The sequence below is a fragment of the Merops nubicus genome, unplaced genomic scaffold (assembly GCF_000691845.1).
Source record: "Merops nubicus isolate BGI_N331 unplaced genomic scaffold, ASM69184v1 scaffold11632, whole genome shotgun sequence".
NCBI classification, from domain to species: Eukaryota; Metazoa; Chordata; class Aves; order Coraciiformes; family Meropidae; genus Merops; species Merops nubicus.
Window position 1 is genome coordinate 1 of NW_008594279.1, and position 15554 is coordinate 15554.

The 15554-nt window shown below is 42.8% G+C and overlaps 1 protein-coding gene across 1 annotated transcript; it reads right to left on the reverse strand.

Annotated features, from left to right (window-relative positions):
- Positions 1–44: 44 nt before the first annotated feature.
- SLC26A3 (solute carrier family 26 (anion exchanger), member 3) lies at positions 45–6302 on the reverse strand (the record flags this gene model as incomplete). Its single annotated transcript, XM_008935713.1, has 11 exons — positions 6172–6302; positions 5834–5973; positions 5370–5480; positions 5122–5279; positions 4181–4345; positions 3323–3475; positions 2485–2567; positions 997–1144; positions 752–865; positions 566–643; positions 45–144 (listed from the first exon to the last, which is right to left on the reverse strand). Coding segments are annotated over exons 1-11 (1381 nt in total), but the record flags the coding sequence as incomplete, so codon positions are not given.
- Positions 6303–15554: the final 9252 nt, after the last annotated feature.

Sequence of the window (15554 nt, forward strand, 5' to 3'; positions counted from 1 at the left end):
ATGATTCTATGATTCTATGATTTGTGCATGCTTGTGGGCCCAACTTACACAGTCATACTTGTCCTTTCCCCATAGGATACCTATTTCCTTGAACTGCATGAGCATTCCTTTCAGGTTGCCAAGAGCCAAAGATGCAAGGACTGACTGTTGAAAAGATAAAAATACATGTTGAATTTAAAGCAAGCAAAGCAAACGTTGAACATTAAGACCTAAGTTATCATACAAACAGGGCCAAAGTGCAGTTGAAAGGCCAGGGAGCTCCTCCCAGCATATAACTGTTGCTAGGACCTCCCTAGCTGTGGTGCAGGCCAGGTGTCGAACACGGGACTGCAAATCCCACTTATTTTTGGCACCTAAAAGCTGATGCTGTGATGTTTTGTTTGAGTACCTGCATTCCCTTTGAAGGACAAGATGTATGAGGTGGTCCTGTCATGATCTGAGAATGACCAATCTTTGCAAACCCCTGTTCTGCTCCCACTGAAGCCTTTGAACACTCCCCAGTGACTCCTAGAACAGCCCTGCCTTTGGCAAGGAGAAGGAAGTACAAGGTGAAACCAGTGAATACCTTCTGTAATGGTGCCAGGAGAAACCCAATGGCCAAGATCACAACCAAGACAATGACAGCTGAGATTATACCAGCGATCTGCATGAGAGAACAATTCTACCATAAATAAGTGCCCACAGGTGTTATGATCAGCTAGGAAAAAAACACCTTTCTTTAAATGACATCATGATCTCCTGTCTTCTATACCTGTGTTTTGCCTCCTGTGCTCTCCTGCACACCTGATCTTGACAGAGCAGTGCTGGAAGCAAATCCTTTGAATGATCCACCAACTATATTACCCAGCCCAAAGGCAATCAGCTCCTGAAATGAAAAAAAAAGAGATTGTTCTTAAAAGCTGGTTGATGACAGTTATTCACAAGGGAAAGCACTCCTAAAATTACTTATTTCCCATTGACAAATGCACTGTATTGATTTCTGTGTTATTTGCCTACCTGGTTGCCATCTATTGGGTAGTCATGCTTGATGGAATACACTTTAGCCACAGAGAAGGCTACTGCAAACCCAACTATTGCGATGGAAATGCTGTCACCAATACACTTTTGGAGGAGACCTACATCAGGTGCAACAGGTGCTTGAAATCTGAAAGACAAAAAACTCTACTCATTAAGGATATCCCTAAGGAGACAAGCTGTCAAGCAAGGCAGCAGTGCAGCTCACACCGAGTGCTTTGGAGAGATGCAACTCAGAACTGCTGGTTCAGACCCTATAAAAGTTCAGGGAATCCTTAATCAGGCCAGGACTCTGTTCATCTGCACTCGGCTCAGTCTGGGTCTCAGCAGGTTCTCATTTACTTGGCCAGGACCAGCCACAGCTTGCTTTGCTCAAGGTGTATGCACTATTCTGCCTTCTACTTACACATGGATGTAAGAACTGATGTGGTTCTGAAGCCCGTGCACAGGCAAGTTGCACACAGAAGGATTGCACTTAGTTATGACCAAAAAAGAAAGTCCCTGGGTGATTCACTGAAGCACTTTAGACAGCTAAAGAAATATTTACTGAGTCAGGTAATACATACTCGTCTCTCAGGCTGACTATCTGCTAGATGCTTTAGCTTTAGCATTTCCTGCTCCCTTGTTCAGAGTCTCTTGCAGACCCTAGGGAGAGTTCCTCTCTGTTTGTTTTTGTTTGTTTCTTTGTCTGTGGTTTTTTCCTCTTTCTTTCTCTTTTTTCTAGTGACCTGAAATCTGAAGAATGGAGACTCTTGAGCAGAAATAGTTTTTCCTCTGCAAACTTCATCCACTGTACCCTCAGTGCTATAAGAGGCAATTAGGAGTGACCTGATGAGTAAATGGCTGCAGTCTGCTATCCTAGTAATTGTCTTCCTTCCTCTTTTTTACTTAATGCTTGCCTATTAACTCTTAATGCCAAAATTCTGACACAGCTGGATGTACCCTATGTATGGATATATACTCTATCTTTAGATATGTGCTCTCTATATGGGTATGCTCCTGCAGGAGCAGACATTGAGGATTCCAGACGAAAATGGTGCCTGGGGAGATGCTAGTGGCTGGTCACAGAACCAGGCAGGAGAACTGTGCAGTGTCATGGTTCAGTAGCCACCCAAAGGCTGGTCATGGCTGCTGATCCATATGTGTACTTTGATGCACTGGAAGGGTTCAGGAGCAAGTAGATCAGTAAATGGACAAATATCAACCTTCTGCTCAACAGCTGTCTTACAAAATGAAGCACGTGATTATTTCATGTCATGGTGTATTCTTTGTTGCATAAGAGATGTGCTCTGGTGAGTAACTTTTACCTATTGAAAGTGTGTCCTCATTGTTGAGAGCAAAATGTTTATTTACCTGCTGAAAGAAGATGAAGCATTTTATTCTCATCAGCGACATGGCTGATCTGGTTTAACACTGATAAACTAGAAAGAACATTTTGCTCCACTGATGAATTTTAACTAAATCACTTACCCTTTCTCTAGTTCTCCAACGACAGCTACATTAAATTTTTCTTCAAAGTTTACGAAATAGGAAATCAGTGCTGCTAACACTGTCTGAAAGATAATAAACCCCACCTCCATTAGGTACAGTCAAGCAAGAGTGTGGAGAAACTATTAAAACCCATTATCTTTCCACTCCCACATGCCCTCCAGTATCATCACTAGTGGCAGAATTATGCCCCAAGTCTGCACATCCCTTTGCTGTGCAAGTGCCATGCCTGAAATACCTTACAGGTAGAATTTTACATTCATAAATCACACAAAGTAAGTATCAGAATATCTCACTAACAACAGAGAACATCCCACTCAATAAATTAGGGTGTTTTCTAACTAGGTGCTGTAATAACCCTGGAGGAAAACAACCACTCCTTGTGTCTGTAACAACATCCTCCAGGATCTTCCTGCCCATGTGAGGCTTCTCTTACCCCACTGCTGCTGGGGGCAAACCTGCTGGACGACAAAAGTGCTTTATGCTTGCCCATGGGTGGCCAGGACTTCAGTGTCTGCTTGCAGGTGTGGTGCAGAGGGTTTCCAGCTGTGATACTGCAGCTGGCTGGTGTCAGAGATAATTTTGTCCACGAGAAACTTGATAACTTATAACTTCTTGCTCACTACAGATGTATTTAGTTAAGAGCAGCTAAGTAGAGACAAACCATCTCACAACAGCTCAAGAACAATGTCAAGTTTTCCTTATAGCTAAAATTATAACCCATCATTTAATGCTGAACAGGAGAAGAAACAGTTAAAACTCTGCTTCCCATGTCACCATAGTGGTGGAGCACTTGCAAAATCAGAGAAGTAACCATTACCACAAGGAGTTCGATCGGGATGGGAGTTGGCAGCTTTGCTTTGTATCGATCGTTCATTTCTTTCACCACGAACACAATAAGCAAGACAATAAGGGACGTGACAAGGTCAGCGATGTTTGTTTTTGTGATCTGACTGAAAACGCTCTCCAGAGTCTGCAAAATCAGGAAGACAAATGTGGTGCTTTAGAAATAGTAGTGCCCTGGCCCAGTAACACCATCTCTTCCAGAGAGGCCTGTATCTCAGTTGCTCTAAGGGTAGCAACAGTTGGGATTTATTCCCTGTGGCATGACGTGGACTGCAAGCCCCAAGGGATGTGCACATGCATTGTTTAAACAACAAAAGCATCTGTGAAAGACTCTTTCCAGTGGCTCCGGGTCCTCTCCTCCTGACCTGCCCCTGAAAGAGGGTCAGAGCCACATGCTCGTGTGTGATAGGAAGTGTGGGCAATGGAATTATTGAGCAGGTCTCTCTCTTTGCCCCTTCTTCCTGTCCTTCTCCTTCCTCCTTTCTCATCCAACAGCCCTCATAGAGCCATATCCAAATTTAATATATATCTATAATATCAGTCCAGTAAAAGTGAATAATTAAATACGTGAGGCAAAATCAAACAATTAAAATATGCCAACATACAATAGAAATCATTATCTAATTAGCCCAATGAGATGTATCTTGGTGTTTGGTGATGAATTTAAAGATTGGTCATATACTAATAATCCCTCTCTTATATATTTCTCTTGTATTTCCTCCTGCTTGGCTGTTTTTATGCTGAGTTCTGTCACTACCACCTTGTGATAAACAGTCAGATAAACATCACAGGTTTTGATAGCATTATCAAATAGTTAACACCTAGCACTTACATAGATGATGCCAAATGGTTTATTAAATCCGGGGACAGGAAGCTGAAGCATGAATTTCAGCTGAGATACCACAACATGGACAGCTGCTGCAGTCGTGAAACCGCTGATTAATGATTGTGATAGATAAATAACGATGAATCCGAACTGGAAAATTCCCAGAAGCAACTGAAATGCAAAGTGACCATACATCAGTGTGATTCGTTCATGCTTTTGTGCAATTTCTGCCAGAGAAGCATATTTAATGCTAGCAAAGATTTTCATCTAATACCATGTATCCAGGGATTATACTCTCACAAGACTTGCAATAAAAGCTGAGACTTAGCAACAGGGGGGCATAAGACTAGTAAGATAATTGCTAAAGTGCTAAAAACCCATTCTTTCTATTTTATAGCTAAAATAAACCTCCTTAGTCTTAGGGTTTTCAGCATTCACAGTACCAGTGTTTCCTGAAGGACAAACATTAATATGTTAGGAAGAACGGACTTGTAGGAATTCTATATTAGAAGGAGAGAGGAAATGTAGGGTTTTTTTTAAAAGACAAATCAAAAAAAAATTTACTATTACGAGATAGAAGCTTTTTATTTTTGAGAAGCATTTATTCCCCTTGATGTGTCTGCATCATTCACATTACTCTCACAACTGCTTTTTTCCTATCCAGAAAATTGTTGTTCTTTTCTGTAGGTGGGGTGCACCTACAAGTAGGTGGGCTGTATGGTCAGATCTGGGAAAAAAACGGGTATTTCACAGCATGAATCAGTGGGTGGTCACTGGAGGAGGACAGATGTCTCCTATCAGTGAGCCAAGGTCACTTGTGTGGAAGGGGAAGAGAATTACTTTGGTGACTGCACCAGCAGAAATCAAAGGGAAGGCCAGTCTACCATCCATCTGTTCACACATGTGCATACAGATGCATGCAGGCATACACACACACGTTTACCAACCTGAAAAACCCCAGAAAAGAAGGTTACAGAAGCAGCCACCATCACCCTCTCTTCCTCTATTGCTGAGCTATTAATGGGAGGGCCATTTTCAGCCATTTCATCCGGGCCCAGCCTGGCAACAGCTCCTCCCACCATCAGGCTCAGGACAGGGAAGGGACCTAAGCAGCACAAGGCATTCATTAGACACCCAAAGGGGCTGAACGTACTTCTTCACCATTGGGGTTGATGGTCGGTGTGTCTGAACTTACCCACTGAGATATGTCTAGATGTGCCAAAGATAAAATAGACCAGAACAGGGAAAAATGCTGCATAGAGTCCATAACCAGGGGGGACATTCACCAGCAAAGCAAAGGCGAGACCTGCAAGGGTAGATTTAGATAAGACATTAGGAGGAAGTTCTTTACTGTGAGGGGGGTGAAACACTGGCACAGGCTGCCCAGAGAGGTGGTGGAAGCCCCATCCCTGGAGACATTCAAGGTCAGGTTTGATGGGGCTCTGAGCAATCTGATCTATCTGGGGATAACCCTGATCACTGCAGTGGGGTTGAACTAGATGGCATTTACAGGTCCCTTCCAACCCAAATCATTCTATGATTCTATGATTCAAGGACAGAGACCTGGGGAAGATGGTGAACACATCACAGGCTGAAGGCAGCAGTCCCTTTGCAGCCAGCCTAGCAGGCTCTGTCAGAGCACATGTTTCCTGGAATTACCTTGCAGGACAGCCACGAGCCCCGTGTTGATGCCGGACACAATGTCACTCAGGATCCACTCCCTGAAGCGATACGCTGGCAGCCATGAGATGACAGGAAACAAACCCAAGGCAATTTTTTTGACCCTTTGGGGGGAGCAACTGTAAAAATAAAAGAGGACAGAGCTCTGTCCTTAATTAATTAATTAATTGGAAAAAATCTCTTGATTAATGAGTTTTAATTTGGTTTGTTCGAATCTGAGATGGAAGTTGTCAGGAAGGAGCTCATGCTCTCTGAGAGTGGCAGCTCAGGCTGTTTCTTAGATCCATATTTAAAAAAAACAATGTCTAAATCCTTACCGAAAATATATTTTCAGGTGATCCAAAAAGGTTTTATGGTATCTGTGCAATTTCTTATGGTCTTCACTGAACAAATTCTCCGAGTACACAGGTCTAGCTACAACATAATGGTTGCCCACAGGTTCAACCATTTCTCCTGAAATGTCAGGTGAGGATGGCAACTTGTGTGTGCTTCTCTCTGGCCTTTGTCCCTTAAAAACCTGAAATGAAGAGCAGGGTTAGCTCCGTAAGTGCTGTGGGGCGGGTAGCTGTAGTATAGATGACGGAACTCCAAATTGAGCATTACCACCTCTGAAGATCAAAAGAGAGATGACTTCCTGCCCCCCATCTCCTCCCACTGCAGGGCAGTGTTCTGCTGGAGCATGAAATATTTGTCTCTAAGGATGCAGCCAAAAAGTGGACAAGATGGATTTTGAGTTAATCTATCTCCAAATCAGCCATCTACAACTGAAAACTCTCTCCCTTAAAGGAGACTAATTCCTTAAAGAACAAGTGGATCCCAATCAGTTTCTCTTTGTGGCACCACCAGCAATGCTGGGAGCTTGCTGAAACCCACCAACACATGAGGGGAAAGGCAGAGTCAAGGCAGGGCTCTGCTGTCCTGTCATGGACTTGGAGACAGGGCTGAATTGTTTGGCTTGGGTTTGTGTGTTGAGGAGGTTAGGCTCAGTAGTAAAAAAGCATGGCATTGCTGTTTGTTATTATTTGTAAGATTGATTTCCACCAGTTGTCTGGACTGCTTCTGCTCTATTTCATGCTCACAAACAGTTGTTGCAAAACCTGACCTAAATACTGTTTTCTGCTTTGTCTCAACCCACATTTGTGTGTTTGTGTTGAATAGAAACTGTCCTGGATCACTCCAGAAATGACTCCTGAAGCCCACATTACTCATGAGAAGAGTCAAGATTCATTTCAGTCAAGACCACTGGGTATTTTGCAGCACTTAATTGACACCATCACTGTGCTGCACACTGTGTGGTTACATTTCTTTCTAAACCTCACCTTTCTCCCATGTTAAATTCACCTCTGTAAATATACTGTCTAAAAACATTTCTCTCTGTTGCAGCCATCATTAAATATTTAATATGGTGCTAGTCCTAGACATGAACCATGGAACTTGCTCTTGGTAGCTACACTTGGACTAGATGGTTGTTGTAGGTCCCTTCCAACTGAAAACAATCTATTCTATTCTATTCCATTCTGACTCAGAGGTGAAGATATACTGTAGGAAGCACGGAGTCTTTTGTGACATTGATAGTACAGCTTTTTAATTAATTTTGTCTTCCCTGCTGCCAATGCTCCTTGACCCCTTGATGCTCACTGGTAATCTCATGACAGATTCCTGACCAACACTAGTTCCTTGCTCAGGTTGCACTTGACTTGCACTGAAATACCCTGCAGACATTTCTAATTCAGGCTTGTGTATATTCAGTATGTGGAGATATCACAGGACAGATTTTGAAGCGGCACAAAGCAGCTTGTATAGCTATGAACAGGTGGAAAGCTTTTTTATCTATGGCAATTTTGACATTAAAACGTGAATCCCGTCCTGAAACTTTGCTACAGATGAAAAGCCCATTATTGACCTTTTTCAAGTGATTTAATTTTAGTTTCTTCCTAGTTCATTCTGGGAAAATTCATAGATGTGTAGAAGTCCAAATAATGTCAGATGAATCTCTTAGATATGCTGATTTTGTTGATATACCGTTTCCCCACAAAGGATTCACCATTTTGGCAATGGGTCAAACATTTTACTGTCTGGGTTAATATAAGAAAATTAGACCTGTAATATTTAAAAAAAAATTGGCAAGTAATTGTTCTAACAGACTAATCCTTAAAATCTAATTTAATTCAAGACCCTTGTCCAAAGTCAGTTAAAATCATACACCAATCCTGTAACTGTACACTACAGTCCATCCCTATGTTGGGGTCAGAGCTCCAAACCTGAGCCTTACGAAATTTAAATGAATAAAAAATGTTCAGTGTAGTTCTTTCTTTGATAAATTTCAGTGTACTTGGATTTGAAGGATGAAGTTTTATCTATTCAGGATTTTACAGTTGTTCTGTTTCCTTGTCTACGTGTCAGACTTTCAGACTTCACATCACAGAGAGGAAAATTGCTGAAAGTCCTGTTGAATATTTTTTTTCATTATGTTGTAGGGCACAAGATGTACTCTTCGTACTCTTTGAAATGTTCATAAGCCATAAAAATAAAAGACGTGTGGGTTAGCCTTTCATTTCAGATTTTTCGAAGTGCTGCAGCTGCTGTAGCTTTTGTGAATACTTCAGTTGTCACTTCTTCCCCTTGCCCAGCCTTTGTTCTTTCCTCAGGCCAAATTTAAAGCCTGGATCTCAGGGAACATATAATATGCTTCTTTACAACTCTTGCTGAAGGTCGAAGTATATTGCATGTGGTTTTTCTCTCTTGATAGGACCCCCAATTTCCTGACTCTCCTCCAGGTTACCTTTGGGTCAAAGGCTTAGAGCTGCAGAAGGAGACCTGGAGCCTCGCCTTGACGGTCTTGTCAAGCTGAACTATGTGAGCATGAGTCTGCTTTAAAGATTGTGGTGCCACATGGCATTACTCAAGTTAAGTGTAACCAAGCCAGCCTGAGCACCTGAAGTGCAGTGTAATATGCCTTCAAGCTGTTTCATGGCAGGCAAATGAGACCATATGGTGCAGTGCCCTGCTGCAGCTGGATATCCACTGCTGCTAGTCACCCACTAGTTGAGCTTTTCTTGCCCCATTCCCTCTTGCAGAGGCTCTGTTGGCAGCTGTCGGCCACTATGACTTCACCCAGTATTGCCTTCCTCTTGCTTACTCTCATTTTCTTCCCATGTATGTTTTGAAAGATAGGATACCCTCTCCACAGAGAGGTTTCTTTCAGCCATTGGAACCAATATTTACTTTAGATGTTTTAAAGAAAATAGGGATATTGTGACAAGTACCAGCATAGTGGAGGCCAACTTCCTCTGCAAATTCCCTAAAAGAGTGGTCCATACCCCAGTAACTCACACTGCTTTTCCAGAGCACTCTTATCAATAAGTCCTTGGATTCCTTTTGGGACATGACCAGTTAGCATGATTCTGATGACTTCTATAGTGTGTCCACCCACACATGAGGAATAGGAGATCAGATCAAGCTTAAACTGCACAGCTATTGAGCGGTAACAACTTTCACTCACTGTTGACCAAGACTAGGTCTGAACTGAAACCCCAGAGATAACATTCTGGTTCAATTTTATTCCATATAGCCTCTGATCCTGCTCTCATGGCCAGCAATTAACAGTGCTACCACCATTCACACATAAAAAACTCCAACTCCACTGCTAATACCCCACATCTGCAAACCTTTGGTAATGCATATTTTGATGTGTCTCATTTTGTTGAAGGGATTAACAAATGGATACTTTTTCCCCTTTATTAATTTATCCTCAGTATTGATTAAGAAGTACACAAAAATCTGGTAACTTAAACTGAATAATTAAATATTAATCTGCTTCATCACACTTTTCAATCTGTATATACACACTCACAAACTCTACTTCTCCACAATATAAACATTTGAAAAATTAAAAAAAAAAAATTCCACAGGGGAAACTTTTATATTTTACAAGAGATACAACGCATAACTAGAAGCATTTACCATATGAGCATTTCTTCACATATCCCATATCCAGACTAGCAAGTCAAGATTGTACCTGGTATGACTTCCGGGAAGCTCTGCAGAAGAAACCACATTCAGATTTTATGGAAAAGATATCCTTGTAATTTTCAGAGGCAGTGCAGGTATCTTGTGCTGTTCTTCATTTCAGAACCTCCCTAAATACTGCCAGCACTTTAATAACTAACTGCAGTTAACTTTTACAAGAAAAGGAAGATTTCACTGTGGCCTTGACCATTGAGCCTATCCTCAGGAGGGATGATAAGAGTAATTTCTTCAAGTTCTCTGTGATATTGCTTAACTTTGTTTGGTGAACTGTTTCTCATTGGTCTGCAGAGACTAATATGGGAAAATAGAGATGAATAATAAGGACTGTCTGTTGCAATCCTGTGCTGTGCATCTGCCAAGTTTCTGTTCAGCATGGTGGAAAGTGCTGACCTGAGCTCTGCTATGGTACCCTTCATTTCCCAAGGAGCACAAGCCAGTGGTAAGGGAGATGGGGCTGCTGGGCATGCCAGCTCTGAGCAAGGTGTGTCTCTGTGAACCTTCCTTTGTCTTTCCAGAAGTAACTCCTGAATGCTCAGATCACTGCCAAAAATAGCTTTTGCAGGGATTTCCAAAGGCCAGCTGTGACCTGGTGGAGCTGGCAGCTGTGGCATCCCACGACAAACAGTGGAAAGGTGCAGGATGTGCTCACGGCTGCAGGTTGGGGTATGAATGTGGAGTAAGCAGGTTGGACTATCCTGCAGGATCCTGCTTCTGTCTACTGCCTATGAACAAACTGAGGGAAGTCATCCTCCATAGGCCAAAGTGAGCCTGTATGAACATTTCCCTAAGTTACCTAAAACCAGTCAGGATAAAAGCTCAAATAGTATTTTGATGTCTCAGGCTGCAACCTCTGTTGCAGCTGTCTGTGTTCAGGTGTCCTGAGTTCAGGAGAGCAGTAAATCTTCAATGCTGAGGTGCTGAGGACACCGTAGCATCACAGCTCCCTGATGACAGCTGTCCTTACAACCCTTTCCTGAGGTCATGCTGCCATGAACACTGGCATGCAGAAACACTTCGGCTGTTGTATCATGGCATCCGGAAGGCTGTGGGGTGCCAAACTCCTTAGGGCATTTTTCTGGGCTGGAAACAAGAGCTTGCCTTATGCTTTGGGGGTCTGAAATGACGTACCCTGCTCCTGAAGAAAGTTTTCTTCACCTGGTGGAAGGGCATGGTGTGGGGGAGGGCACCCTGCGTACTCTGAAGGGACAGTCACATGCATGGATCTAGGAGGAGAAGAGTCAGGAGGAGCCTGAGGTTCTGCTCTCAGATGATTTGCCCATATTTCAGTCAATGATTAGACCAAGAAATAATGAAGTGAGCTGGACCCCAATATCTATCCCTAGAAGGTGACAGCTCTATTAGACCATAATTGTGCTTTAGCTCATGGCTCCAAGTTCACTGAGGGTCTTTACAGACCTCAGGTGCTTTTGAAAGTGGGAGCTATACTTCTGACCAAGACCATAAGCTCCTCTAGTCACTAAAAACCTCAGGTCCCTTCCTAAACTGTCAAGATTACCTTCTCTGTGACAGCATACTCCTGGTTTTGGTAACTGTTGTTAGGCTTAAGGAATTTGCTGCAGTTTTGTAAAATTGACACAGAAATACTTTCACCATTAAAATAACAAACATTTAAAAATATGTAGAACAGCTCAAATCATAAAACAACTAAGCAGCTTTTGGCCTCCCTTCTCAAAGTGCAGGCAGGGTGCAGTCATAGAGGTGCTTTCAAATCACTTTGAAGTGCTGAATGTATTCTTTATTCTTTATATTTGGGATATGTCATACGAAGTTGCAACATAAAACAGTATGACAACATTTTTAGAACTAGCTTTAAATGCAGGAGAGACCCTTGGCTCTAATGAAGTCAGTAGAGTTTTATCCTTGGCTTTATCATGTCCACCTGTAAGAGTTTTACTCTTGGATTATTTCCACTGAAGCAATAAGGTGCTACATGGAGTGATGAAAGGAATAAACACTTTGGCTCTTCTGTTTGCAGCAGTTATGTTAAGAACACAATTTTCTCCTGATGGTGCAGAAGAGGTTTCATTCACAAGGGTCATACAGAGGGCACATTGCCTCTGCCCCACACTGCAGAAGTCCAGCCGTGCAAACCCGTGATGTCTTTTCACCAGGTGCTTAAACACCAGCTAAACTCCATAAGCAATTGGGAAAGTGTGGCTTTTTCTGCCAAGGTGGAGCACAGGAGAAGGAAATGAAAATTCCTCATTGCTCTGTCTCTCAGGCAGCCCTAGAAACGCAGAGCGTTCAGTGCTGTAAATGTCACAGCCTGATCCTTTGCCATGTCTCAAGCTTTCTCTTGTTTTCATGGGAACTGAAAACCACCCATAGCTCTTGAAAACCACTTGGTAAGCTGAGTTCTGAAGGGCTTCATTCGTGCTGCCTCCTGCCCAGGCCAGGACGGGAAGGGAAGAACAAGTGACTGGAGAGAGATAAAGCAGTAACAAATTGTCTGAGTAGTTTACAATTGCAGAAATAAGCTATTTTTCACAGAGTAAAAAAGAAAACAAACAGTTCTGCCAGAGATGCATTTTACCTGCCTTGTGAAGAGCTCCACGTCTTTCTTTAGTGTTAAATAAACACCAGTATTGATACCGGGAGATTAGCTGGCTGAGAATGTGGATAACAGCATCAGCCCATGTGGATTTCTAGTGTTTCCCAATGTTTTTTTCTTTACCATGTGCTGTAAAAAGCTTCTGTTCTCATGTGTAGCTTTCTGGCCACGTCCTGTCTTCTGCTGCTCAGCTGGTCACCCTGCTGCCAAGTTCTGCTTCAAGCAACTGTTGCTGACAATGCCATCTGCTGTGGTGCTTCTAGTGCAAAATGCCTCGAACTTGAGTTCTGTCAACCCTGTCAAATATGACACCTTGCTCTACCTAGGCATCTCAGTGGGTAAAAGAAATGTATCTTGCTCAGTAGTAGGTGTGGTAGTCAATTTGGGCATGCATTGCTGGTGGGTGCCAGTTCCTCATTCCCGTTTTGGAGGAAGGACAGGGACCGCACCCTGTGAAGGGCATTCTCAGAAAGATTTGAGGACCTCCAGCAAAGAAAAGGAAAACTGGATGACCGTGAGAGGTCTTCATCAAAAGCAAAGATGTCACTTGTACTCACAAACTCAGGACACTCATACCAGCAGGAAGCATATCACCTCGTTTCCAGCTTCTCATGCTCTCTAGTACTTTCGGTTTTTTACAGCAAGTTTCTCTTTCTAGTACCCTGAGGCACAAATCAAATCAGTCATGCTACTGGGTCAGATTCAGTGGTGATGCATAAAATGAGAGTAAGGATGAGTAAGTTTAGTTCAGAAGCAAGGGCCTGGAAGTCAGTGCAAGACTGGAAAGAGCAGTGAGGTTGGGCAGGAAGAGAAGGCCAATTCCACTAACAGTGGTATTTCTGAATTCATCAGATTTATTGAGATATGCAGAAAAAGAGCATCTGAATTTTGCTTAGTGCCTCAGGAAGAGTTAACGCCCTGCTAGAGCATGGGTCATTGGACTTTTTCACTCCTTTATATAGAGCACACAATAAGCAGGAGCACCCAGTGCTGTTATGGCACTGTGTTGTGCAAAGGAGCTGGAAGTTTCCAATAAAAGGCATATGGTACCCATATTCACATCCCTCTCATTTTTATTCACACTTCTTTTATTGCACTTACATACTTTAATTCCGTTTTATTATGGACTTAAGAATTATTGTGCTCTGAAAGCCAGAGATCTTGGCCTGGACGATGGGTGTTTATATGATGGCATTACGCCATAAAGAGCACAAACGCAACATCCTGCATGTTGCCTTTCAGAGCAGGACTATGACTATTTTGTTCTGGTCCTCTGCCAACATTAAAAACTGGGCTTCACTCTTCAAGGTAGAATTATCATATTTTAATCCAATGTTAATGTTATTTTCTCTTATGAACTCTCCATACTTTTCTGAAGGTATAAGTAATTAATTTGGTTTTATTTAAAGCTGTCTGTCTCCTTTGATATCATGAAGCAAATGGTTTTTTTTAAGAGATCTCTCACAGACAGATCAGAGACAACTAGTTAGATTAGACTTGTTGATTCAGCACTTAACTGTACTTTTATACTGTGGCTGAACATAGCAATACATTATCTGAGACTCAACCAGGCTGGGAGTCACAGCAATGGGAGGATGCACAACTACAACATCCTGTGGAGCTTCTCCTGCTGGCAACCAGTGAGTCAGGAAATCTGCAGCGTTGTAGCCTGACATGCTCTGTCCTTTGGTACAGATACTGCTACATGCATATGTTTCATATAGAGAGTGATGAGTGATCAGATATCTGCAAATAAAGCAGAGGCGCAGATAGCCTTGTTTGTGTTGTGCTGGAGCACGAGGCTTAGCCTTGCCTCTCCACCACGAGGCCCTTCCAGCTGGCCCCAAAGACACTTGGCCCAACAGATGTTTGTGGGACACCCACTTGCAAAAGGTTTTCAGCCATGTGAGAGTGTAAAAACCTCCTACATTTCTCCAGGCTAAGGGAGAGGCATTGCAGTGAGTCCTGTCCACCTCAGAGGGTATACAGTCGCTCTGTGTACCCCTCCTCTAGGTATAGCCTGCCTCTAGAAAGCCACAGTGCCATCCACCTGTGGATTTACACCTCAGCCCTTTCCTGCCGAGGTTGTCCAGGTCCATTGTGTGAATACCATGGTAATGTGGTGCTGGCCCCAGGGAAAGCTGTGGTGTCCCCACTGGGTTTCAGCGGAAACAGATGGCAGAGGGAGGACTAGTTTATTCCTCTCTTGAAGAGAGTTGGTCAACTGCAGCCCAGGAACTGTTGCCTGTGTTGGATGGGGCCTGACACTGTTGTCCGTGTCCAGCACTGCTGGGCAAGAAAAGGTCCATTTTCCCACCCCTCAGCATTTTCAGAGCATTTACCCATGACCCCAACCCCAGGCCATGACTGGTCTGGTTTGTGCCTCCCCAGAGGTCAGTCAAGACAATGATTCTTGAATATCACAACAGCAGTCACCTGAATTTCAATTTCTCAGCCCAAAACATTTCTGTTAAACAGGAGCAAATCAAACAGGCATGAAAGTGAAACCAAAACCAAACAGTAACTATAAATGGGCAAAATACTGCTGGACAGAATACAACAAGCAGCTTCTTCAAATGGGTGCCAACACCATATTTCCCAGGCAAGCCTTGGCCACCATTCCCAATTTCCTCTTTAAAGTCCAGCTGAGCACACTTTCAGTTGCTTATCCATTTGGAAACACCCTTCAGAGTACTGCTAAAAATAATCTAAATAAATAATTACGCAGCAGATATTTCTGTGTAACTGGTGGAATTTTTGAATATATTCAAACATTAAGTCAGAGCCAGCACCTTGTAATCATTTATGTTTGTGCTCTAGATCTCTGTGTGTGATGTATTTTTGCAGATAGCAGTGCAATAAAATACTCCATTATCTCCAGATACTTTAGACTGTGTCTTTCCTTAAACTGTGTGAATTATGCCTGATGTTTCCCTCAGTTAACAGTTACACAGAAAAATGTATTTCCCAATATTTCACCAGGTCTCTTATCAGTTCCTGTGTTCCTATCAGCTTCAGCTTGTTTTGCAAGGATGTGCAAAATGAAATCATCTGGGGTTTTGCTCATGGAACAACATTGCTGGGTTCATCTTTCAGAGA